Source organism: Pleurotus ostreatus (genome assembly GCF_014466165.1).
Source record: "Pleurotus ostreatus strain PC9 chromosome Unknown scaffold_3, whole genome shotgun sequence".
In the NCBI taxonomy this organism is placed as follows: Eukaryota; Fungi; Basidiomycota; class Agaricomycetes; order Agaricales; family Pleurotaceae; genus Pleurotus; species Pleurotus ostreatus.
The window spans coordinates 85,283-112,692 of record NW_023503158.1 but is presented as its reverse complement, the minus strand read 5'-3'; the positions used below and the strand labels follow the sequence as shown (position 1 = coordinate 112,692).

The following is a 27,410-nucleotide window of genomic DNA, read 5'->3' as shown; positions in this document are numbered from 1 at the left end:
CCAGTGTGCCCATTGTTTCCAACCATGACTAGTCGACTTTGACTTCTTCATCTTGCCGGCAACGGGTTGCAGCGTCTTTGGCGGCATGTCGTGCGGCAGTGGTGAGATGGTGGGGATACGATTTCATCCTGAGTATTTATACAGCAGGATACCATGAGGCCCATGCATGCGCTGTTGAGATAGTGGGCCCATGATCTGGGAATCGTCATGATAGTGGGTGCTGCTGTTAGCATCCTCTGGCGTCGCGTGGGCTCACTATGGCTGCTGCTCTCTCTCATGTGTCCCATGAAGTTTGTGATGCTTGAGAACGGCGACCGGCGATACGTACGCAATTCCTCGTATGAATACTTCGTAAAGCAACTGAATATGTTCTTCCAGAAACTCCTACCACCCATATCAAATTCGACTTCTGCACTTAAGTTCACTAACGCTTGACAACCTCCATCCCTTGGTGTCTCGATCCCACCACCATAATCTCGTCTCGTAACCCCTTCCCAAATTTCCACGCTCTTCGTCCTCAAGAGAATTTTATACTTGGATCTGTCCGACATAAGTACCGATCTCAACATGAGGTACGAACCTGAGATGGAGTTCCGTAGATTGAAGGTGCTGATAGTCGCGTCATCTCCCCTCCTGACGCCTGCGCGTTTCTGACTTTCGTCCTGCGGAAGAGGTGCACACTCGATTACACGTTTGATGACTGTTATATAACCAAGGAAGAGAAACGAAGACCGGGAAGCCGTGTATACGCTTGCTGCAGAGGACTAGGATGTATGTCAGTGAATGATTATGGGGAGCGAAACTTGGAACGTTCATTGCCTCGCGTCAATTCAACGAAGTTCAAGTGATCTTCTGGCTTACCATTTAGTGTAGCACTGGTTAACTATATTCATTACCACCATGGATCCCAGATCTTCCCGGGCCTCAGAGCCAAGTCCCGTTCAATTCGCGCTCATCCGCGTCATCTCAATCACGCGGTCCCCACGTGGGCGCGTTATACAGGACCCTGAAAATGAACCTCCTTCACCCCGCTTCCATGTTTGTCTCCAATGATGGAAGAAGCCCTCGGTCTGCCCCAAGGCCCCAACGAAACACTTGTCGTCGATTCCTCTCCTTCTAGTTCAATGCCTGCCAAGAAAACGCCGCTCAAATAGCTGGTCGCAAAAGGCTCATCACTGCGCGTGAACTGACTACGGTTGTCGGTGTATGGTCAAGAAAGATTCTTGAGCGTTCCTTGGGCTCCATGTTTGCTGCGCTCTCAAATCTATCGACTATGGATTCTGCAAATAGGCGTTGGCGGCGATAAATGCAATCCGTGTTCTTAATCTAGAACCTGAATGCGTCCGCAAGCAATACAGCTTCTTTCATTGTGAGGCCGTGTCGACTGATGACTTCAACGCAGGTCATATATCAAATGTAAGTGACTTTTGTGCCTAGTCTCCATGCCCTAGGTTATGTGTCGTACATCTGTTGCAGTGAGGTCCTCCGTTGCGTGTGTCAGTGCTCATTCGTCCCATCTAGAACCAAGTTTTTCACACTCGATGAAATTTCGTAAAACGAAAGGTCCAGATGTCACGCCAAAGATCTATGGGCGTTCAGTGCACGAGAACAGATCACAATCGCTCCATGCTCTGGCCAAGACGCTGACGGCAGGACTAGTATGGTCTTAGCCACCCCGAACCTTGTTATATATAATGACAAACACTCTATCTTGTCTAGGTCCAGCATCGGAATACCTAATCTTCCACATTGAGAGGGCCTCACGGTAATCTATACACCCGGTCCGCAGAGCTGTGCCTGTTGCGCTACATCACGGCAATGGTTGATGTTTGCCAGGTGGGATGCCGTGTGGAGCAAGCTCTCAGAATAGCCTTCAGGTTATGTCGCTTTTTCGCAGCGCGGCTTCCTGTGGAACTTTGTTTCGACGCTTGGGATCTTGTATAGTTCCCGCAATACCGCGGAGGCACAAAGAGCCCACTCTGAGTAGGTGTGTCTTTCTTTTGTCGACTTGCTTGAGGCCAACGCCACTCCCAAGGTCTCATTTTCAACGTCGTGCAAGACTGACATACCGACGACTTCATCTTTCTGGCGTCAACGTTTGACATTATTTTCCAAACCTCCGGAACTCGTAACCGATCTTTTGTGTGCATATGGGCGAAATCGCTTCGGCCTCTCACACAAGCCCCGGCGGCAGGCTACTAGGACGGCCATCATGATCTCAACGACAGCCCGTTGCGGCATTCTAGTCGATGGGAATCGATGTTCAACGGGTGGGATCTTATATCTTTCATTCTACTCATGTCTTCTAACCCCGACCATTCCATTATTCCGTCTGAAGTTGTACCCAAGATGTATCCGTGCTCTCATCTTGTCTTTACCGATCACGATTACTGTGAGCACTGCATTTGACTGGTCTCCGAGTCCGTGGTTTCACCGCTGCGAGTGCCGAAACTTACAGTGGCGATAACGGAGGGACCTCTTCCGAACGATGACAACGTGTTGGACTTTGACAATACTTTTCATCGATGTCTACCCACAAATTGGGTGGAGTCGGTCATGGGGTCCCTACTATCTGAACCCGTAAACCTAGATGTTTACCTTCCAACAGGGTCCGAAGGTGTTAATCTATGATCGAGTCGCACGAGATACGCGACGATATTGACCACCGTTCGGACACCGCGCCACCTTTTTACCGCCGGGACGGATCAGTCGGTACGAAAGTCCTGAATAATAGCTCATTGCTATCCATCGAGCTCCACGTTTAGAACCCAAAACGCCTCAAGTACGATATATCAACGAGTCTATGCTACCACGGAATGAAGAAGAGTATTCACGCAGTGAGGGATGCCCTGTTTCAGCCCCAATTAACTCAGCAATAGACGTAGTACTCAACGGTACCTAGCCCACGACCAACTTTTCGCTTGGATAACCTCCCTGGGCACTCCGACGTCTCCTGTACTCCTTTCGTCGTCCAATGCAATCAGATCTAACGGTTACATTCTTCTACACTGGTGGACTTATCAATTCCGGGGTAATCCGAGCAACCATCCGGGACCACCGATTGCTCAAACTTGGCGTTTAGCATTCGGATCACCGTATCGTAACCGCAGAGTCAAGGACATGAAGCAGGACAGCAATGTAAGTGGGGTGGTTTGCTATGTTCGTGTGAAGCTTACTTTTCCCATAAGCTTTGTGGTAAGCCCTTGATAAGTCCACACTACCGCCGGTATGGTCAATCTTCCCTTGATCGCCGTGCATGCACCGGCATCGCATCCTAGGTGATCAGACAGTTTGGCCTATGTATTTATGGGCATGCATCTCAACGCACTGCGTTCCCAAGAGGACCCTGTGGAGCAAGTTCAGACTTCCCGCCGGCGCCCTGCATAATCAATACCTTACAGACGTATCCAGGAACGTGCTCCTTGATCATATCTGGGCAACATCCTCGCTTGGGCACTGCGCCACGGGTATGCACATACCTCCTCGATTTCAGTGGCCCGAATTCAGTTGACAGATATCCTAACACGAAGTTATCACACACGTAACTCCTGCTTCATCGGCATTCGTTGTCATCAATTGTGTTCACACATTGTCCCGCCCAAGATAGCGTATCAGTAGTCCCCTCTAACTCAAAGAGGAGATGACGTTAGCCCACGAAGCTTGTAGGTGCTACTATCGGCAATGACAGATGGTGTGATATCTTACTCAGATTCGGACCGTATCGTCGTTTGGAGAGGGCGAAACAAGAGGATAACTGTGTTGCGAAAACCGTGTCGACGGTCGACCTCGGAACGACTACGTTCCCGCGAACAATGCACATCGATGTCAGAACACGTATTCGGAAGGTCGAACGGTAATTGCTTCTCCCCTTTAGTTATGTGACACCTTGCCGAATGGAAGACAGTCTATCTTTCCGCTCGCACCACCATTTGCGAGAATCCCGTCGAACGATGACATGTAATTGGAGATCGGTACCTACGGCACACCATTATTTTCCATGTCGTTACACTCACACAAGTGTGCCACCAGCCGCCGGTGCTGGATCACACTGATGAACGCTTTGGTACCTTCGGCAAGGTTCCGTTCAGGTTAAGGTTTAAGTAGGTGAATGAGATATATTGAGAGAGAAGACCGGCGGTCGATGTGAAAGTGAAATGTTGGAGTCTTTGGGAGCACGAATGAATACTGATTCAACGTGTTGAGATATTCTCGAAGCTGTACTTATTGGAACTTCACATGCAACCGTAAATGTGACCTAGGTTCGCTTCCATCCTTTCGCAGAGTGACAAGGGCATGTCGACCACATGTGAACCTCTGTCCTCTTTTGGCAATGCATATCAGTATCAGATCTTTTGCAACGGAGAACTCAAGAGGTGCTGCGAACGTTCCTCATCGAGGTGTGAACCGGCGGCATCGAGCGATACTCAAGATCATCATGTGGCGCGGGTGTGGGGAGAGAGAGGACGTCAATGAACCTCGGCGACACGAGTCTATACATATGCGTGGAATGAACCTTGATTACTTCGGCAGGCAAGAAGGCCGAGCAGGGAGAAGTGTGCCTTGCGAGTCGCCCAAACGTATTTACCCAGCCCCAGTTTCGGCACCTATCCGTATTACGAAAACCGTCGACATTTGAGGCCCGCCTGGCCTGGGTGGTGGTCTGTAGTGGCGTGCCGTGTGTAGAGGCCAGAAAAAGGATTATACGCATTGAAGGGATGAAGTGCCCAACAATACCCAGAGGTGTAGCTATCCGTATGAATTTCTATACATTGACGGAGGAACATAGGGACGGCAACTACCACTGGATGACGCACAGGGAGTTCATTGAAATTTACCGCCAGTCCATGCAGCGCGAGCCTGAATGAGGGTCGGTCCTAGACACAGGCTACGATCCTGTGGAAAAGTCCCTAATGAACACATTATCAACGAGAGCAGTACGCAAATCTTTACCACATGCACAATTGTCGCCTAGCCCCCAAACAACGAACACGGCTGCCAATACGGTACGCCCAGTAAGTGCCGATTCACCAAAGCACGCACCTTTTCTTCTCGTTCCGTTCTTCTCGTCAAGTTTTCGGACACTGGATGTGTGAACGAACGTCCCCACAAGGAACATTCCAAAGCATGTTCGCCACCACGCCACCACGTCACCTACACCTTGTTGTGGGTCGGGTACAGAGGATTGTAGAGGGCCGCCAAAGACCCCGCCAGATTGACCTTAATTTATGAGAGTGGAGCATTCCTTGGAAGGCGTCGACAAGTTTGCCCCGAAGTCCTGCGAGCTTTCGGGATGAGCTAGCATCTATAGGGGTGTGCGGCGTTACCAACCGTTCGAGGCACTGTGTGGAGCTGGTGTTCTCTTGTAGGCTCTTGGTATGTCAAGTTCTTGAGATCGTTGTTGTTGTGAGTACGCCTGTCATGAAACGCAGTGATTGGTGCTTCCCAACTCCCACGTGACGAAATGTCATGCATATGCTGTCGATCATAATGTCTGCATCATCCTCAATATGTGCGCGTGAAGCGGTAGGGTTGTCTGTCAAAACGATTAGTCCTGAGACTGTCACTGTTTCAGGAGGTGCTATTGTGGACGCGTCACTCCTTTTCCCGATGATAATCCAACTTGAATTCGAGGTGCAAAGGATCAACTTGAGAGATGGCTCGAATGGGACTAAAGGCGGCTCCCAACGGCACCTTTGAACCTCAAGCCTCAGGCCTCAATATTCAGCTCTCCATCACGCTTGGGTGCTCGGACATCCCATAACTTGTTGAGCAAAATCGTTTTCTCAAGTACCGTCGATCTGCAGCTGAAACATACTTACCATGGTATTCAGAGGGTCTTATCGTGATGCTTTCTGCCGTTAGTATGGGTTCTACCATGTACAATTAGTGGGACACGAAGTTGTTCTCAAGTATTGGTATATTCACCAAGGCGGAATCACAATGAATTATTAGCGAAGTGACAGGACTCCGCTAGCGATCCAAATAACTGCTTCCGCATCCGCAGTACTCTTCACAGTTTGCTAATAGGCTTTTGAAAACTATAACTCGTACAAGGCAAGTGTCTAGTCTTATCCGTACACGGCTCACCAGCATCTGTAGCTGTCTTGACTCTCGTCATTCATTTGACTTGTGTTCATGTATTGAGTATGTATGTTTTACCTGCACCCCGGCATCACGAGTTGTCTATGGGGCTTTTGTATGTATGTAAGTAGATCAACGTATCCACATGCGCAACCGCGGTGGAATTTCGTGTCCTCATGTAGTCCTGTAGTTCTATTCCTCTTATCATAACTCGTTCCGAAAATATATTGCTAGCTTACATTGACGTAATTCGACGTTGATGCCTCTCGATAAGGTGGGCACTGTTAAGCCTGATCAAGACAAACTCCAATCTACTGGGCCTTCGAGGAGGCAATTCAACAAGAAACATGGCATGCGCGAGGGTTATCGAAGCCTCACTATGACTCGTAGATTGCCGAACCCCTCGTGGAGATGGGTCTTGTTTATCTGATGTCGTCTTCTCTTATATCCTTTCAAATTGAATCGGCGTAGATGTATTGCCATAGTGCTTCATTAAAGTGTACACATGATTATTGATTCCTCCAACTCCAGTCGGCATCGAGTCTATAAAAAAGTAACCGAAGTCCGATCCCTCGACTAGTGAAACATTTTGAAGAGTGTCCCAAACCTGGAGGTAACCGAAGATCAGGGTCTGAATTCCTGATTATTGAACCCAAGCTTCAGGAGGATGCTCACCGTCAGCCTCATCCAAAATCTGCGCATATCATCTCGGTGAACCACCTCAGCTGACTCTCGAAGTCTACGCCGGGCGGGGCTTGCTTGTGGTTCGGAAATCGAATCAACCTATTGTGCTTCGTTGCAGTTTCAACGCTCCTTGCTTGTTATCTCGTGCGAACCTTCCACTCCCATTATGATACGTCCACTTTACCGCCGGGAGACTGACTTCCCCTGATTCACAGTGTGCGTTTATCCGTTTATCACTCTTCTACTCGTACTAACACTTGCTGCCGGTGAGGATCTATAGAGTTGATGACTAGGAAAGACTTGCCACCGGCCACTTGCGTTAGGTGTAGTGTAGTATAGTTGCGTGCAGATCGTCTGAAACGCGCTGAAGCCACGCAGAAACGTTTCAGTGGGGAGACCTGGTAGGTAAGTCCTTATTTCACAGCCCGTCTGACAAAAGGGATTCCTCGCACATGTGCTGAGTATATCCATATAATGAATGACACCTAGCAATCATTCCATTTAGCGATAGGAACACTTAATTAACTAAGGCAGCGGTGAATTCTTCGCCCCTAAGGCTTAAGGCCTCAACCCTTACCAAATGGCACCCACCACTGAATGCATGTATCCGTGCTCCCGCTTGTACGGTCATAAATTACTTCATGTTATCGTACTGCTCGGCGTTCCAGAAGGATATTCATTGTAGGTAGCAGGAGCCACTGAGAACAATCAAGTCTGATCAAACATCAATATGGAAGCTGTAGACTTAGCGAACTCGCAAGTTACAGCCCCGGAATGTAAGAAAATGGAAAGTCGACCTATATCATCGGAATCGATCAGACACGTCAAGATGAATATCCGCACGTTTGGAATGTTTGGACTCCTTATTGTTTGCATAGTAGGAACACCTTAGGTATGTCCATCAATCGGCCAAGATACACATGTCCGAACTTCTCCAAAGCCTGCAAAATAGTCACGACCATCAAATTAAGACGGCATCACAAGGACATGGCAGTAAATTTTACTTGCTTCGTGAACCGGCGGCATTCGATGATGTTCTTCGTACAACCATCAAAGTGGCGTCAGTGTGAGAGTCGAAGGAGAAAACAGCGAGGGATACTCATTGATGCGTTGGAGAACCGCGTTCAGAGACGGAGACGTGTGACGACTTTAAGGAGAGCAGGGCTGATCGATGACATCTTGGGGGTGAGGATGAGACAGATGTGAGGTAGCAAGTCTATGAGATTACCAAGTCATACCTCTATCTTGAAGTCGGAGCGATTTCCGCGAACCGTTGAATATAGTTGTATAGCATGCTGGCAATTGTTCCCTGGCCTCGATGCATCCTGTAGATTTTTTGAGGCGTTTCTCGCTTACGCTGGGCGCTGGCATCTGGAACGAGGATCGCTTGTGTTTCACCACATAGCGATCACGATCACCGTAAATCGAAAGAGCAGGGACAATGCCGCACAGGAAGTTCGCAGAAGCTGCCGTCGGCTCGTAGAGAGTGAGCCTGAAAGGCTGGGAACAGGGCCTAGCACGGCCAAATGTGAGCAAGTTGCAACCTCGAAGGATTCAAGATTAAGACTACCAAGAACAAAATGCCTGCGGTCCTCCGTTGACCATGCATCCAAGGCATGTCCAGCGTTGGGGGCGTAGCCTCGCTTCTTCCAAGTTGAAGATATACCTGTTATGATCTGCTTCCGACTTTCTCGAGGGTTCCTACGCCGTACGTGTGAACGGCTGGACAGAATTGGACGTAGCTTTTCATCTTGATAGTTCAAGCCAAGCTCAAGCAACCATGTCGCCCTTGGCGGACCCTGGTAGAGTCGTCGCAGCGCACCCTGTCCAGATCACGAAGTAGATATGAAGTTCGTGCCAGATTGGGAAGGTTCTGAAGTCAGCCAGAGCAAGTCGCAGGAATAACAAAAGTACGTTTGCTCGTTCTGGGAGGCGCGGTTAGAATCCAAGGTAAGTGGATAGTGAGTGGCGCATCAATTCGCACAAAGTAAAGTAAAGGCCCCGAAGCCTTGCTAAGTACTTAGCAGTGGAGGTAGCAGACGTAGCATCGCCCTCGTTTATCGTTTCATCTCCGTCGAGACCATTGCCAAAAACTTACCTATGGTCAGTTGATGGCCAGAGGACAATCTATGGGGATGGTGTCATTTAGTCCATTCGATTGTACGCATGACAGGTACAAGCACCAGGGTCCAGACCACTCGAAAGCCGCGAACATGTTCCGATAACCGAAACAAAACAATCCTTCACCGTGCAGACACCTAGGTAGTTGTCGGTATCTTTGGAAAGAGCTCTTGAGGCCAAAGGGCTGGTAGATACTTTGCGCAGAAAGTACTATCCACTAGAGTCAAGTTTGACTGTAAGTTACGGTGAACCACGAGCGCTGGAGTTCCGGCTATACTAGAGTCGATTGTAACATGCTCCAGAAGTTGCATGTAATGCCTACTTACCTAAATCTCATAATGGGCCCCAAACACCAACACCACCCTTCGCTGAGTTGCCTGGGTGATCGGGGGTGTAATCACTAATGCCCTTCGGCAATATGAAATTGCACCAGAGCAAGTCATACGTCCCATTCAGTAGGCCTGCAGATGTTCATCCCGTAGCTCCAATGGAGAGATCCCGCTCTCATTGCAAGCGGCCATCATCTGTATTCTATGCCACGAGCCCGTGTCGATTGAACATACGTTTCCTAGAATATGATGTCAAAGCTGTACATTAAGCCCCATTCAACGGCGAGGAGTGTTGACCGTCGATTAGAAGGTCACCGCGACCACGTATCCTCGCCGTAGTTCTAAACGTAGACGTTGTTTGTGAAAGACACTACTAGTAGCACACTGAAACGTACCCATAGAGCGCAGTAAAATGCTGCGATGGATTAGAGGCGTATGCCGTTCTTCGCTCTACCTGAGGCCACACCCAGGAGGCCTGCCAACACACCGAAGGTCCGAACTATCTGTGGGGGGCGCCACGTGTCGGGGATGTGGCACCACAAGAGTAGACATTCCTTCGGAAGCATCGGACGGGATCAGAACCATTTGGGTGTCAGCATTCATTGCACTAGGCAGTTGACGTTGAACGTCGAAGTTCAAAACGCAGGTAGACGCCCAAGCTGGCCGGCGTACGTAAGACTCCAAATCTGGGCTCCAAGAATAGATCTTCAAATTTTTGGGCGCCTGATCAATAATTTATCTTTCTCTAATCGCTCCTCGACCTTAGACTACTACCATCGATATGGCACCTTCAGCTTCAAAACAAAAACGGCTTGCAGAGAAGGCAGCAAAGAGGAGTGCTGGTGTGGCCAATGGATCGAGCACTGCTGATGGGTCGTCCACACCGTCTGGATCGAGGAATGGGAGCTCGGTGAACACGCCGATGACTAGCCTGAGCGCTGCTACTAGTACGGACGATTTGTCGGCAATGGCGAAGTTGTCACTTGCAACGGATCGGTGCGAATCACTTCACCTTGTAATTTCCATCTGAGCTAACCCTTGGTGTAGGAGTGCGACTGGTGTATTGGTCTCTGACCCAAAGGGCCGTGATATCAAGATTGATTCATATACTCTGTCGTTCCATGGCAGACTCCTCATTGAAAACGCTGAGATTGCTCTCAATTATGGTCAAAGATACGGTCTGCTGGGCGAGAATGGTTCGGGAAAGGTAAAGCATCTTGTTGGCACGATAACGGCCTTCGTTCCCGTCAATGATATGTAATCGCTGACATTTTGATCATTAGTCGACCTTCCTGCAATCCATGGCCGAACGCGACATCGAAATTCCACAACACATCGATATATACCTGGTGCGCGGAGAGGCGGAACCATCGGAGGTAAATGCAGTCGAGTTCATCGTAGCTTCGGCGAAGGAGAAAGTAGCCAAGCTAGAGGCGTACATAGAGGAGCTCTCCGTATCCGATGAACCGAACGATATGGCTCTTGACCAAGCTTACGAGGAACTAGAAGAGCTTGATCCCGCCACTTTCGAGACGAAAGCAGGGTCGATCCTTCACGGTCTCGGTTTCACGCAAACGATGATGAAGAAGCCCACGAAGGATATGAGTGGTGGTTGGCGTATGCGTGTCGCCCTTGCTCGGGCGCTCTTCATCAAACCCCATCTTCTGCTCCTCGACGAACCCACCAATCACTTAGACCTCGGCGCCGTCGTCTGGTTAGAAGCATACCTGAGTACTTACAACCACATCCTCGTCATAACGTCGCACTCGCAAGATTTCATGGACTCGGTGTGTACGAACATCATGGATCTGACGATGTCGAAGAAGCTGGTCTATTACACGGGTAATTACACCACGTACGTGAGGACAAAGAAGGAGAACGAGGTGAACCAGATGAAGGCGTACCATAAACAGCAAGAGGAAATAGCTCATATTAAAAAGTGCGTTGATCTGTTTATGAACATTTATCGGCGCTTACGTTCATGGCAGGTTCATTGCGTCGGCTGGTACCTACGCCAATCTCGTGAGGCAGGCGAAATCCAAGCAAAAGATTATCGACAAGATGGAAGCTGCAGGGCTGATCGAGAAGGTCGAGACACCCAAGCCTCTCCGCTTCAACTTCGAGGATATCCGCAAGCTACCACCACCGATCATCGCGTTCGACCGAGTCGCGTTCTCGTACTCCGGCAAAAAGGAAGATTTCCTCTATCAGAATCTTTCCTTTGGTATCGAGTAAGTTCAACCGTCCATTGCTTGACTACTGTTGATTGACCGTTTCTCCTTCAGCATGGACTCACGTGTGGCCATCCTTGGTGCCAATGGAGCTGGGAAGTCCACTCTGCTCCACTTGATCACTGGCGCCCTACAACCTGTGGAAGGGAGCGTTTCCAAGCATTCACAATTGAAACTAGCCAAGTATTCTCAGCACTCTGCTGACCAACTCCCATACGAGAAATCACCCATTGAATACTTCCAATCGTTGTTCAGTGAGAAGTATCCCGAAAAAGACATAATGGTGAGCCGCTCTGCACGCTTCGTAGCTTGTTGTTCGCCTTTTCGAGTACTTTCCCCCGTTGTCTACCTTGATCAGTTTTGCCGCGTTCCGTTCTGCATTCCGTCATGGCAGTTCTTACCATTATTTGTTATGGCGTTCTATATATCAACTAGTCTACGGAGTTGTGGCGTTGATTACTGACTTCTCCGTTTCATAGGCCTGGCGATCTCAGTTGGGTCGATTCGGTCTCTCCGGTCACCATCAGACTTCACCCATCAAGCAACTTTCAGATGGTCTGCGCAACAGGTATGGTTCGAGCGACTGCTGCTTGGAGCCTGTCGTAACTGAGCGCCACCCCTTTAGAGTCGTCTTTGCACAACTTGCCATGGAACACCCACATATCTTGCTGCTTGGTACGGTGATAACCTCGTCATCTCAAACAAAGCCTGACTGCTATATGTTTACCCTAGATGAACCCACTAATCATTTAGACATGGAGTCCATCGATGCTTTGGCTCGTGCTATCAAGGAATTTGAGGGGGGTGTTGTGATTGTTTCGCACGATTTCCGTGAGTGCAGCTTCCACCGGTGTGGTGGATTCTCCGCCACATGACCATTCGCTGATGACTTGAACTGCTCTTAGGTCTGATCTCCCAGGTCGCGGAGGAGCTGTGGGAGGTGGCGGATAAAACCATTCGTAATCTCACGAAAGAGGATATCAGTATCGTCGATTACAAGAAGAATCTTATCAAAGCTAGTACGTCCATTAGCTGTCTGTCATTGAAGACACTACTCACGTGTGTCGTAGGTAATGCCGCCATCGAAAAGGCGAAACTATTCAGCAAGACTGCGCCGAAGGGCAGGACATAACCGCCTGGATTCCCTCAACTTTCTGACCGACCATTCTCCAATATCTCTCATGATCATTTCCCTACACTTACATGTAATTCGCATCGCAAACCAATGTAGCCATCTCACCAGGTGCACTGTGCTTGTACCCCAGTCTCACTATATACATTTAGTAGTACTACTCCGATTCATATACACTGTACGTACCGCCTTCCCGTGTATGTTACGAAAGGACTTTGTCCAATAGATTGACTTGATGCATTTATCGTCACCGTTCTAAGGATCCGCCCCAATGTTTCAGGGATCCTCACATCAACGGTTGACGAGGATTCTCATCCCATGTAATGAAACAAGCAACGTTGACATCGGCTAGCAGGTCAGAGAAGCTTCAACTGACTAGAAGCTACCATACTCGTCAAGAAATGATGGATTGGCTGGATCGTGAATTCAATGATGGGCGGGAATTGTAGGATAGATTGGGGGTGGCGATGTATACAGGCACCGAAAGCTTCTTGACACAAAGGATCGCACGAACTCAGTAAAGGCTAGTTAAACGAGAAGATTGTCGTGATGTTATTGGCGGACATAGAATATGTACTTTCGAGGCCACAGCTAGCGGAGAAGAATTAACAAGCGTAGTCTATGCTGCATGCGGTAGGCGATAAGAAGCCCGTCGAATGTAGGAACCACCAGCGTGGATACTCATATGTACTTACTCATACTCCACCCAGATCAAGGCACGGAAGATAGACACCCAGCAACGAATGGGAAGTGTCCAGCAGACGTGAAAGTCGGCGCACATTAAAAGCATATACACATGCATACAGCATAAAACGAATACAAAGATGGTAATTGATGGCGGCAACAGCAAAGGGAGATAGGAGGAGCTAACAACACGACAATGAAAGAAAGGCGGAGACGTTCTATGAGAAAAGACTACCCAATATTACAGTTGCCATCCGTCTTAACTGCGGTCGATGAATCACAGAGGGGACGAAACGCGGGCGTTCCATCAAATCAAAGTCTAGTATACAACATCATCCAGAGCAGAACCTCCAAGCGTAGACACCCCTGCGCCACCAACTTAGGATCTAATGATGAATTTCCGCCGGCAAGGAGGACATTGGATGAGATATCAGCACAAGGTGTAGGACGATTCGGGAAGACGTGTCGTGGATCGTGGATCATGATCTCTAGAGAATTAATTGGCGGGGCGTTAGTAATGTATTTTGGTGTGGGTCCAGTCTGGAGTCTGGAGCTGCAGAAATGAAAGATGACGGCGAATATATCCCCCATGTGAGCCTAGCTAGAGGGGGCCTAGCTAGCTAGCATTCTGTTCATGAGAATTTTGACAACGGTGACGGCGGTTTTATTGGACGCCCCGACTTAGCGAGGGAAACGCGGGAACCGGAAGATGTAGGTGTATGTGTAAAGTCTAGACGGACGGAATATTTACTCACCGCTACCGAAGACACGTTGGCCAGACATACATATGAGGTAGGAAGGACAGACGCCGACGGGATGACGGGATGCTCCGTCTTGCGCTGAGAGGTTGTAGGGTTAGAGGAAATAGTCCGAGGGAGGGCGCTTCGCCGGAATGGACCGTACGTCCTACCATGCAGAGCAAAGCAGGCGTCAGCACATGTGGGCTTAAACATTGAGCTATGATCGGATAATAAAAATAAAAATAAGGAATAAAGGAACGATCGAAGAAAGGATAGGAAAAGGATTGGACGCCCATATGCACCGTGCAACGAGGCGGCGACCGTCATCAAGCCACAAAGCATAGCCACGGGCCCGTTGAGGTAATGACCCAGCACCTAGCCAGAGGCAGCAAAAAACGCCTAGTGCGCAGATTCCGCACGGCGATGGATTCCGGTATCAAGAATGTCCTAACTCGTGTTGCTGCCTGTCTGTTGCTCTGCTGCCAAAGTCCACCGCCGTCTGATGCATTGTGCACAGGACCGAATCAAATTGCGAGGATAGGCTGACATCCAGACAGGGGGGCAGCGAATCAGGAGGAAGAAGAACGTCTGCGCAGAACGAACGGAGGGCCTCGTGAAAGTGACATCGATCATCGGGAGCGGTGCACATGTAAAAGTTGAACAGGCCAACGTGTACCGCAACCAGCCAGTTGGGAGGCAGACAGAGAGGCAAGGGGAAAGAGCTGGAAAGGGAAAGGGGAAGCGACATAAGACAAGACAGGCAGCTTGATGAATAGCCGAAGCCGAAGCACGAGATGTGAGTGAATAAATGTTCGGAAAGGAAGGTAAAGAGGCGAAGCGAAGTCAGTCAAAACAAAAGGCAAGAGGATAAGTCAACGAGGCGACGAAGACCATTTATCATCAGCCAAGCAAGGCCGGGAAGGCAAGGAAAGCGGAATGGGGAGAACGAGGAGGATAAGTCAACGAGGATGGATCAAAAACACGCGTGATAGTGTTTATGTTAGATGATGTAAGTGAACATGAACACGGACGCGAATGCGAAAATGAAAGCGACTGCCCATACGCAAAGATGAGTAGAAGTAGATTGAAAGCGAGGCATTGGCGACTGATGTCCGATAACCGAGACAATAGAACATCGACATAAAACGTCAAAGAGGAACGTGAACCACAAACCACGATGAGAACATGAAGCAAGAACACGGGCACGAAGAACACGAACGCCACGAACCAAAGATGGGCAAATGAAGATGATAACGAATATGAAATAAAGACGATAGTGGGATTGGCGGTGGGTATGAGGAGCTTACCGAGGGCGCATGCGAGAATACCTTGTACTCCTGGCCTAGGTGTTCGTCTAGCTCCAGGATAGACGCGACGTTTCCACATCTAGTTTGCATTCAGTGTTAGCAGCGCAACAAAAACCCGCATATCCGACATCCGTGAGTCCAAGATAGCCGCCGCATGCCGAATCACCGACGATACACATCGCATGCCGTAAAATTCGTACGGGGAGGTGGGGTACGATCATAGCATGCCATACCATGCGTTGGTTGGGGTGATGTTGATGATGAATAATTGATTGATAGGTCCCGAGAGAAGGCGTGGGGTGTGTCCGATTATGTGCGCACCACAGTCGAGTTGAGTGTACGCCGGTGGTACGTGGGTACGTGGAGATATTCGATTTGATATGATGTGTACGTCCGTCCGGCGAGTGTATTGTACGGGTGTGTGCGTTGATGTGTATGTGTATTCGGGGGCAATTGCCGTTGGTGGGATAGGTGCCGCGTGGGTGACGAACGATGGATGATGGAAGCCGTACGAAAGCCAAGGATATAGATAGAGACATAGATGAAAAAGAATACGGTTAGTTAGCGTACGTCCGGGCGACAGATTGATTGAATTCAAAGATAGAGGTCAACGTAATAAGATAAACGCAATAGAATGCGAAATGAGCGAAGACCACATGTAGTGAAATCACAAGAAATAGAGGGAGTAGCAGAGATGCTGAGGAGGTAGGACGGAGGTCGGTCGGGAAGCATGCATATTTGCGGGTGCGTAGGCACGGGGTCTGAGAACATTCCCGATGTCCGAGTCCGAGACCGAGGGCGAAAGTGATTTAATCAATCAAAAGCCCAGAAAGCACACTACGCCCGTACAGCACAGCGCACCACATGAGCACGGGCGTGGAGAAGAGCAGATCACCGAAAATAAAAAAGAGAAAATAGAGGAGAAAGGAAAGGAATAGAAGGGAGAAGAAAGATAGGGGCCTCCGAGTCCCCGAGTCCCCGTTCATCGACTCGAGCAGCCGCAGGAGACGCTCTACCCAGATTATCAACTCCTGACAAGCATCGAACGAGCTGCCAATTGGCCATCGGCGCGTGGCATGGAAAAGTGCCAAAGTCTGAGAACGAAAATGGCAGAACACCGAAAACGCCAAAAAACGCAACCACGAGACGCGCGAGTTCGCCGCGTCGCGTCATAGCCCAATAAACCCATGCGGAGTAGTGTATGCAGCGACGGCATTCCCAGGGGCCACGCTGGGTATGGGCTGTCTCACAACGCCGAACAGGCGCGAAGGAAGGAAGAAACGCAAAAGAAGTGAAGAAGTGGTGATCTGATAGATGATAGAAGGTGCGAGAGAAGAGATAAGCCCGCGAGACGTGAAATGATTAAAAATACGCAAGAACGCAAGAACGCAAGAACGCGAGAAGTGAGGATAGTATGAAATCGAAGAGAGGAAATGAGGGTGGGGATAAGAGGACGTGATAGGAAAGCGCAGCCCACGCAGAGGGATAGGTGGGATAGCAGAGGGCGCTATCTGGGGTAATCGGTAACCGGTGACGAAGAAGCAGAGTGTAGACGCCGGCATCTGCATCAATGGCTGGAACATAGTGGCAGGAGGCGAGCCGCGTATACGTTTCTCCACGCCCGGGAACGAGATGCAAGGAGAAGCAAAACTAGACGAGCACGAGGAGAGGAGAAGATGGGGACGCTGGCATCGTGCATCATTGCAGAGTGCATACCGCGCATAGCACTCGCTCGCATACACCGACATCGTGCACAGTTGCGTCTAAGCAGTCGCGTAGGCTATACGCCCACAGCCGACTGATCGCTCTCCCTCGCCGGACATGTCCAATCGTGCAGCGTCTCCACATCCGGAGTAAGATGCAAGACTTCGGCATCATAGATGGTCGCCTGGAGTCCAAGCGATGGACGAACACCAAATACGCGAGACGCGACGAGTTGCGCTTCTCTGCGTCCGGAAACGAGGAAACAGGAGACGATGCAAGGAGAAAGAGGTGCGCGGAAGCGAGAACGAGCACTAGAACGCGAGCCAGAACGCAGGCCACGACCGAGCACATCCCACTCCACCCACTCTCATCAGATAGAAATATAAAATTTCAGACAACATCCGGAAATTAAATGCCCGGACTAGAACGCACACCAAGTTCGAGAACGCGCCGCATAGCGAAGCGAGATATCCAGGGAAACATGAAGAAAATGAAACACGAAAAGGCGGAAAAAAAGAGAATGATAAGACGAAAAATAAGAGAAATGAAAAGATGGAAAAACAAACGAGAAAACGACCGTATCATAGCATGAAGCTATACCGGGAGTAGCACCAGTACCGAGGGTAACGCCCAGGCCGTGCGACCTGGAGCGCTACCGACGCGCCTGCCCAAAGGGTAACGAGAACGAGCTCGAAGCATCCTCGAGAAGCAAGAAGTAGCGCCCCTCGGTATCCCTGAAAGAACCCCTGGGATCCCTAGGGACCTCCATAAGTGGGGACAGGGAAGCGTAGACTGCGGTGCAGGGTGCGGGGTGTGGGGTGCTTAAACTTTAAGCTGTACGGCGCAAGACGCAACCGCACAGTGCGTTGCTGTGAAGTGATGCGGGTCCGAGCAAGGGCCGTCCCGCTCCCTCCCCCATCCCGACGCACTCCCAAGGTAGATGAAAAGAACGCGACGCGTGGTACTCACCGATAGCAATAATTCGGCGCGCTCCACACCGTCACGATCGTCCGATCAAACATCAATTTATAGCCCTCCATCGCCAATTGATGGGCACGGGCGATGAGGTCGATAGCGTTGGCATGGGCGAAGGCCTTGGTGATGTCGGCTCCGAAGAGGAAGCCGGCACCGCGCGGGGAGAGGCCCCACCCTTTGATGTCGTCCGGATCCGACCACAGCAAGTCGCACATGGGCCCGTCGTGCGGGACTTCCTGTTTTCTGTCGATCGCTCGAATCTGCCCAAATATCAGCGCTCAGCATCAAGACTAATCTCCTCAGCTCAGCTCGGGCACACCCACCTGATCGACACTCTGCAAACTCGGACTCAGCCCGCCGTGCACGCAGAACACCCGGCCGTCGACTACGGCTCCCAGCGCCAGGTAGTCGAACACCTCGCAGCACCACCGCCAGACATTCGCGGAGCCCCCGAATTTCCGCTGGCATTCGTCGTAGAAGCCGTAGACTTGGGTGATCTGCCGCGACTCGTGGTTGCCGCGGATGAGGGTGATGCGCTCGGGATAGCGGACTTTGAGGGCGAGGAGGAGGAGGAAGGTCTCGACGGAGTAGAAGCCGCGGTCGACGAAGTCGCCCATGAAGAGATAGTTCGTCTCGGGGCAGAATCCGCCGACTTTGAACAGCTCCATCAAGTCGAAGAATTGCCCATGGATGTCGCCACATATCTACGACCATACAACTCATCAATTCCGCGTATGATATACAAATACGGAGGAAACTGACGGTGACGGGTGAATCAACAGCCTGGACATTGCCCTCCTCGATGAGGATCTCGCGGGCTTTGAGACAGAGGCGTTTGACCTGTTCTTCGGAGATGGGCTCGCATCGGGATAGCTGTTCGATTTGTCTGTTATCAAGCCCATTCGGGGTTTGGAGCGCGTTTTCGGACGTTGGGGTTCGGTGGAGGTGTTTGTTGGAGATGAGATTCGGTGGAGACGTAGACGGGATTGCAAAGCAAGGAGGAAATGAGATCGGGATAAGTAAGTAACGGAACCAAAAAGCAAAAGCAAACGAAGGGACGCACCTATCTAAGTCACTCGGCATCGTGTATCGGTTTGGGTTTCTGGCTCTCGCGCGCTAACAAGCCCTCACTTCTGTTAACCTAAGATACGCTCGGGACGTTGGCGTCGGTCTTCCCAATCCAATCAACTCGCGATAGCACACCGAGCAGGTCGCGCTGATACAGTTCGTGATTGCGCTATGTGTGTTCCAAGGTCGCGATTATACAGACCGCGACGCGGATACGTCGGTCAATTATACAGAGCAAGGGTACAAGGGCGCAAGGAACGATCGGGCTCCACCGACAACGCGGTGGACGCGCCACAGTGGCCAGCGTCTACTGTGGGAGGATACTGCTGCTTCTAGTGGGAGCCCCTGACTCTACCCTCAGCATGTCTGCCATGACAGCGAGCGGTGCAGGTCGCAGTGCAAGGACTCTGCCATCCCTCGGGCTGCTAACGCGTTGGAGCATCGCGGTCCAGACGGTGTAGTGTGCTAGTTAATAGCCTCGACACCTCGCAAGCGCCAAACACCGGTAACGCGGTAGTCCGGGGGCGCATACCACCGGAATAAATTCAATAAAATACTCGTCATCGACATCGTCATTCATTTCATTGTCAGACAAAGACCAAGTACCCGGCCTTTCTACACCGAAGGCCTCTGCTTCCAGATTCCGAATTCCAATCAGAACGTCCGCCCAAACTAAAACTAATACTAAAACTAAAACTAAAAACTTCCAGCGTTGTCCAGCTTGTCAATTGTCAACGAACATATGATCATATGATCAGTCTGGGCCAGATCGCCAGTCACTCGAAGATCCAAATATTCAATATTCATAAATGCAAATTTCGCCCGTGTTTGACGCTAGGCACAGCCGCTGCACGCTGCACGAGCACCGCGCAGGTCCCGCCAGATATCGCACACTTATCGCATGATGGCGTCCTAATCCGAGCGTACTTAGTTGCGACGGGGACGCTGGGCAGGTGGACGAGGCTAAGGCTGGAGACACAGGATGATCGATATCTATGAGGGCAGGTAAAACGCGGTTACATCGCCATCGTGCCACCATCGCACCGTGTCATTAGCTCGGTAACATAGCGTTGCGCCTCCGAGCAGCACATCAATGCATCACATCCAAAACATAACCAACGGCTCAACCCATCATCCCACCCCCGCATCAAGACGCAAGACGCAAGACGCAGCGCCTCCATCAAAACATCAAAACATCACTACCACAGCCAACACAGCGCGCTACGTGCCGCTATCTCGACGCATCAAAAGCCTAACCTAACCCATCAATGCCAATGCCACACCGATCCTGCTACCGCATCAATACACAACACACATCAGCACACGGCACCATCAGGACATAGCGTCAATCAAAACATACCCCAAACACACACACGCACATACGTAGCAAGGAACGCAGGCGATATGATATTCCATTACATTACATTACACTGATAGCGCCAGTCTCAGCGACATGGCGCGATAGGCTATAGCCTATCTCTCGAGAGTTCCACTATCGCATCAAAACGATAGGGTGAAACGTTGACGCTATGTCTGGTTGCCCAACCCCGCAGTCGCACGACGTCGCAGACTCGCAGTGTTGTATGTTGTATGTATGTAATCGCGTCAACTGACTGCTCAGTGATCGCTTGGCACATCGGTTAGACACGCCATCGGAGAAGCGGGGGAGGTCGCATGCTTAGCTCAGTTAGCTATAGTACTCTCAAGTTAATTGATTGGCTGGTCACTCACTCACTCGATCGCATGCATCGCCAGTTGCTCACTCCACAGCAGAGGACGCAGGTATGCAAGTATGCAGGTAGACGCAGTGAGGTATTCCGTATACTGTATAAACACGTTATATGTACATACGATACGATACTTATATCAGAGTACAAGATTGTATGTAGGCAGATCGAGAAGCGAGAAGCGCGCGCGCGCGAGAGAGAGAGAGAGAGAGTAGCGAGAGAGAGAGAGAGAGAGAAAGGGAAGAGTGAGGAGAGAGGAAGAGAGAAAGGGAAGAGAGAAGGAAAAGAGAGAAAGGGAGGAAAGGGAAAGGGAAAGTAACCAAGAAATGAAGCGCTGAAGATAATATATTCGAGCAAGCATAAATGGTAGGTGGTACGCGCCGGGGGAGGGGATGGGGGGGATGGGATGGGAAATGGGGGATGGTAGATGGTGGGGAATGGTGGAATGGGGAATGGTGGACAGTGGCTTGGTATAACGTATAACAAAAACTCCGCACATCGCACATCGCAGCGCACATCGCACAGAAACCAGGAACTCAGCAAATCACGAACTCACTCGCCCACACCACACCACGCCGCACGCCGCGCCGCACCTCTACTGGATCAGCGCGCCGACGCCCTTCATCCTCATATCCCTCATATCCCTCATATCCCGCATATCCGCCTTCCACGCGCCCGGCCCGAGCCCGAGGCCCATGCCCCCCAGCCCGCCCATCGAGCCCATGGACGACGGGTACTCGAGCTGGTGCGCGTGGTACGGCGAGTGCGGCGACGTCGGGGAGTGGCCCTGCTGCTGGCTCTGGTTATGTTGTTGTTGTTGGGAGTGTTGTTGTTGTTGGGAGTGTTGTTGTTGAGAGTGTTGTTGGGAGTGTTGTTGTTGAGAGTGTTGTTGGGGGTGGTGCTGCGAGTAGTGCGAGCCCGTCGAGTGGCCGCTCCCCGGCCGCCCGTCCATGCCCCCGCCAATCACCGACCCGCGCCGCGACTGCGCCGACGACACCATCCCCTCCTGGATCGGCGCCAGCACCGGGGGCGGGGAGTCGAACCGCCCAAACGCACCCCCGCCCACGCCTCCACCATATCCACCCATCGAGCTCATCGAGTTCATCGAGCCCATGCTCAGATTATGCTGCTCCATCAGCCCGCCCTCGTACACGCCCCCGCCGCCCGCGAGCCCGAGCGGCCCGCTGCCCATGCTGATCCCGACGGTGTCGTCCTGGAACGGCGGCGTCGGCGTGTACGGCGAGGCGGTCGAGTTCGCGGAGGACGACGACGAGGGGGAGGGCGGCTGGCTCGTCGGCCCGCCATTAGCGTTGTTGGTGTTGGTGTTGTTGCCCGAGTTGGTGCTGGTGTTGGTGTTGGTGTTGGTGGGGGGGAGGCCGTGCGGGGGGAGGCTCGGCGAGCCGTTGGGCGACTCGGAGCCGCCGCGGCTGCCTCTGTGGTGCGACTGCTGCGAATGGTGGGGGTATACGCCCGTCGTGGGCGTCGGCGGGCCCGAGAGGGACGGGGACGGGTGCGAGTGCGAGGACGTGGGCGAGCCGGGGTCGTAGCTATTCTGGCTGTGGTGGTTCTGATTGTGGTTGTGGTTATGGTTATGGTGCGCGTAATGCGCCGGATTCGGGTGCGAGATGTGCGAGATCGAGTGGCGCGAGGAGAGCGACTGGGGCAGGACCGGCGAGCCGGGGAGCGAGCCCTCGTCGCCCGCGCTGCTGTTCCCGCGCGTGGCGTTGTTGTTGTTGTTGTTGTTCGCGTGGTGGTACGCCGCGGGGGGCGGGGGGTACGTGAAGTGCTGGTTCTGGTTCTGGTTCTGGTTTTGCGCGCTGTTGTTTGAGTGCGGGAGGGGCGGGGAGTGCGGGTGCGGGTGCGTGATGGGGGTGGTGTGTACGTACGTGTAGCACTGGCCGCCGCCCGCGCCGCCCGTGCCCTGGGACTGCTCCTGGTACGTCGTCGTGCCGCTGCGGTACGAGTACCCGTTCGCATGCGGCGCGTGGTGCAGCGTGTACGGCGAGCCCGACGGTATCTCGGGCGAGCTCGACCCGCGCCCGTACTGGTGCGGGTGCGGGTGCTGGTGCTGCGAGGACGACGGGAAGTGCGAGGAGGAGGCGGGGAAGTGCTGCGCCTGCGCGGACGCGTGCGGGGAGGACGAGAAGTGGGTGTGCGCGTGCGGGTGGTGCGCGTGCATCGTCGCGGGGAGCGTCGCCTGTGCGAGGGGGGGCGGGGAGTCGGGGGGCGGGGAGAGCGAGCCGTTCCCGGTGCTCAGGTGCGAGGGGTGGTATAATCGCGCGGGTTCCAGGGCCGGGGGTGCGCTGAGGGGCGGGGGGATGAGGTTCGGGTTGGGGGAGTGGTGCAGGGCGTGGGGGGAGGAGGAGGAGGAGGAGAGGGCGGGCGAGAGGTGGGGGGGTCCGCCGTGGAGCTGGTGCTGGGAGGAGGAGAGGTGGTGCGGGTCGAGGCCGGCTGCTTGGGCTGCCGCCGCCTGGGCCTGCTGAAGTGCAAGAGCGGCCGAGCCGCGTTTTCCGCCGTTCATAGCGCGTGCGATCGCCGAGCGCGAAGACGAGCGGCGGGAGCCCGGGGACAGATGGATACGATAGCTATTTCACCATACGCATTAATTTCAGACATTACATACAGCGACCGCAAGGGGCGCAAAGGGAATGGAATACGCACTGCTGCTGGAGGTTATCCTGGCGCGAACAGCGAGTCTCGCAGCCGGGGAAGGGGCATTTGTGGTTGCGCTCGCCGGTGTGGACGCGCGAGTGGCGCGCGAGGTGGCCGCTGGTGGTGAAGGCGCGCTCGCAGGTGGGGCAGACGTGTTTCTTCTTCTGGGCAGGCGACGAGGCGCTGGTGCTGGAGGCGGCGGGGGACTGGGACGAGGATGTCGAGGAAGAGGAGGCGGGCATCGTCTCCTGCGGCGTTGGCGATGGGCTCGATGACGTGTTGATGGGCTCGAGTAGGGCGAAGGCGGGGTAGGGGACGAGGAGTGCAACACGAAAAAAAGGGAATGGATAACGGGACCCTCGGTGGAGGAGGACAGGGATGCAAGTGCGCCTTATTATAAGAAGGGATCGACGTCCTATCCATACCGGCCTTATTTTCACTTGTATTTCCTCGCCTTTTCCCCTTCTCAGCCCAATCCCTGCCAAACTATTATTTTCACCTATTATTTTCGCGCGCATTATCATTTGTGATTAATTATCGATTATGCATTTACGAGGGCATGTGAATTGTGGACCCAGCAGAGTGGCGCGTGATGGATATATTGGGACTAGTCCGCTGGGGATGGAATATCTCCTTATACAGACGACAAATGACTGTTTTACATCGAGATCAACCAAGGAGCCCTCCCAGATCTGCATCTTGCGCACAGACTCCCGGCTTTGCAATGCGAAGTGTTTTGGGCTCCTAATCTCCCGGACTCGTCAATCGTGCATCTGCTGCCACTCATGTCCAACGCACGCCAGTCGCCGTCCGTCAACATATCTTCCCATCATCTCCCCATCTGCCCACCCGCGTCTCCCCCCTCCCTCCCTCCACGCATTCCTTTTCCTTTTCGCATCCTCACATCCCCTATCGTCCAATATCCAGTCACACAGATCCAAATATTCACAATCCACCGATCTCTCTCTCGGGGAGTGCGCGAGGCCTCGAGGCACCCCGCAAACCAGCCAAACCCAAACCAAATATTCGCAAATGCGATTATCGCACCGGCGCTAAGCACCTTTAGGCCCAAATGGAGCGTTGACGCGTTGACGTGGTTTCATCGGGCCTCGCCCGATGCTCCGAGTCCGGAACGGATGAGACGATACTTGTTGAATATATTCAATTTGATTCAATTTTGGGTTTTCTATTTTGATTTTCGATTTCGATTTCGGTGTCGGGTTCGGTGTCGGTGTCGGTGTCGTTACATAAAATAAAATACTTTAGTGTGAGCGTGGAGGACGTGGAGGACGCGCTCCGGCGACATCGCATCGACATACCGTTCTGCGTAGCACATCAACAACATCAACATCTTCCATCTCCACTACACATACATACACATGCGCCTAAAAACCAGCCCCCGCCTCCCGCCTCCCGCCTCCTGCCTCCTGCCTCCTGCCTCATCCCGACTCTAGTGTAACACGATCGATCAATCGAACGAACGAACGAACAGCATCACTCCGATCCTAACATCCTTGAAGAATGATCCGTTCTGCGCTTAATCAAGTTCACTCACACTCGCACTCACACTCACACTCACACACCCTATCCCTATCCCTGTCCTCGTACCCGTACCCGTACCCGTACTCGTAACCCATCGCATCAGTCGTAGCCTGACTTACCCCTTGCCCATCCCATCATACTCACCCATCGTACCGTATCATACCGTACCATCATATGATCGCCTCCTCACTCACCTCCTCACACTCACGCAATCCTACCATACCACCCTACCCCACGGATAACCGTCATACTTACATAGATACACAGCCCCCCGTACCTCGATGCGATCCCTCTCCTGATCGTCCCATAGGCGATGTGTTGATTCTACAGCTATAGCCAGTGTGTAACGATAACGACATGATCCACCAGCACCAGCACCAGTGAAACAAAACAAAACACGAAACGCGAAACACGACTGTCGAACTCTCGAGTATTCGTATTGCGTATCGCGACACGGTGCAACGTTCCTCGCCGAGTCGCAGGAGTCTGGACGTGTCCGGTCGTCTACGAGTATGGGTGGTGTATTCTAACCATTTTAGCCATCTGACGAGACTGCCTTGCGGCACCGGTATGGCGGCATAGCGCGTATACGTGCGTTGTAAGTAGTACGTAGTACGCGCGCGCGTGTCTGTGCATGACACAATGACGCAATGACACAGCGACACTAATTGCTTTCCTCCTATCCGCACCTGCATTGCTCCCGATACCAACACACCGACCTACCAACGGCAAACACTGCCTTACACGCTCACCACGCCCAACATGCACCAGCGTAACAGCGTAACAGTGCAACAGTGCAGGACACCGTAAAAGCGGGCTGTGCACTCCGCACTCCGCACTCGGTTGGACGCGTCTCGCGATGCGTGCGTGCGTGCCACATAGCGCATAGCGCATAGCGCGTCGTGGTGCACGAACGCACGAGAGTTCGACGCTACGCTGCACGCTACAAGCCACGCTTGCGTTTGCGTCGGAGTACAAGACCAGTGCAAGCTTAAGACCGTCGCCCCGGATTCGTTGTTCAGTACTGAGTGTACATGTATAATCGTACGAATGCGAGTATACGATTATACGACCATACGACCATACTCCTATACGATTATAGGATTATACTCCTATACGATGCGATGATGCCACGAAGAAGGCACTGCCATAATGCACAACGCATACTGCACACCGCCTCATCGTTGAATCATTGGATCATTGAATCAGTGGATGAGCGCGCGATTAGATACGATACGTACATATATACCTATGTACGTCCGGAGATCATTCTCGACGGACCCTGGCTGTAGGCCTGCGGCTCCGTGGGCGGGAAATGATGATCGATGGAGGCTGTGCTGCTATGTAGTTTGTAGTAGTATGTAGTTTGTAGTAGGATGGAGGGATGGGGGGATGGAGGGATGGAGGGATGGAGGGATGGTGAAAAGGGGATGGGCAAGGGAGGGGGAAGATGAAAGGATGAAAGGGGCACCTAGGGGACGCGGGGAAGCATTATAGCATTATAGCATTGTGCATTATGCATTATTGTTCGTTCTGCTGATCCTCGTTGTGCGCATATATTGGGTTATTGGGCGCTGAGCCGAATAGAAGAGTAGAAGAATAGAAGAGGAGAAGAGGAGAGAAGGCACGCGCATATTGGTGAGGTACTGAGGTACGCGAAGAAGAAGAAGAGGAGGAGGTGAGGAGGTGAGAAGATTCGACTAGTGCGCAGCGGAGCTAATCTGTCGCCTAGTCAACTAACCCTAACTGGTGCTCCTCAAGTGGCTAATGTTAATGTTAATGTTACTGTTACTGTTACTGTCTATGTACGGAATACGAAGGTTGCGTATGAAGCATGAAGGTTGTGTATGAAGGTTGTGTATGAAGGTTGAAATTTCGAAGGCTAATATTGATGCAGCGTCGAATGGGCGGCCTTCGCGCCCGATGCAGGTATACGTATACGTATACGCCCTGGGTGTTATGTTGTATGCTGACGTTGCGGTAAGCCAGGAGCGAGTAAATATAAGCAAGTGCCTGTGCGCGTTCGAAGGCAATCTTCGCATGTGGTCCGAGGGTGAGATTCGCAGATTCGCAGATTCGCCGCCCAAACCCCTGCAGATCCGAGTACCCCTCCGCCCGTAGCATACTTATGGTAGTAGCAGACAGGTGACGGCATTGCAAGTGTAAGTGATTAATAGGTAGAAGTGTATCAACGATGATGATAACATGGCATAACATAATATAATATAATATAGCGAGAAGACGTGCAAATGTAAATGTATGTACAGGGCCATAGCCTGAGCTTGTTGTCCGGGTGCACGTCGATTATGCGGTGCGAATATACTGACGAGTATGGGCATGACGCACGAATAGCGGGATGTTCGGATGTTTGTTCACCCGCTCGACTGCTAATGCATGATGGAGGATATCATAGCATCATCGCCAGAATTCATA

At 51.9% G+C, this 27,410-nt stretch overlaps 3 protein-coding genes across 3 annotated transcripts; 1 reads left to right on the top strand and 2 right to left on the bottom strand.

The window, feature by feature from the left end:
- Positions 1-9,996: 9,996 nt before the first annotated feature.
- PC9H_004463 (uncharacterized protein) lies at positions 9,997-12,578 on the top strand (the record flags this gene model as incomplete). The annotated part of the gene is made up of 10 exons (XM_036774047.1): positions 9,997-10,211; positions 10,263-10,422; positions 10,499-11,154; positions 11,204-11,446; positions 11,501-11,729; positions 11,926-12,014; positions 12,072-12,121; positions 12,179-12,277; positions 12,352-12,465; positions 12,517-12,578. 10 exons carry the CDS (start codon positions 9,997-9,999, stop codon positions 12,576-12,578), a joined length of 1,917 nt encoding a protein of 638 aa, XP_036632549.1.
- A 5,400-nt stretch (positions 12,579-17,978) lies between these two features.
- On the bottom strand, positions 17,979-19,071 carry PPH3 (phosphoprotein phosphatase PP4 catalytic subunit; the record flags this gene model as incomplete). Its single annotated transcript, XM_036774046.1, has 4 exons — positions 17,979-18,248; positions 18,312-18,692; positions 18,751-18,874; positions 19,052-19,071. 4 exons carry the CDS (start codon positions 19,069-19,071, stop codon positions 17,979-17,981), a joined length of 795 nt encoding a protein of 264 aa, XP_036632548.1.
- Positions 19,072-21,378: 2,307 nt separating this feature from the next.
- On the bottom strand, positions 21,379-23,677 carry NRG1 (transcriptional repressor; the record flags this gene model as incomplete). Its single annotated transcript, XM_036774045.1, has 2 exons — positions 21,379-23,368; positions 23,445-23,677. The coding sequence occupies 2 exons, from the start codon at positions 23,675-23,677 to the stop codon at positions 21,379-21,381; spliced, it is 2,223 nt and encodes a 740-aa protein (XP_036632547.1).
- Positions 23,678-27,410: the final 3,733 nt, after the last annotated feature.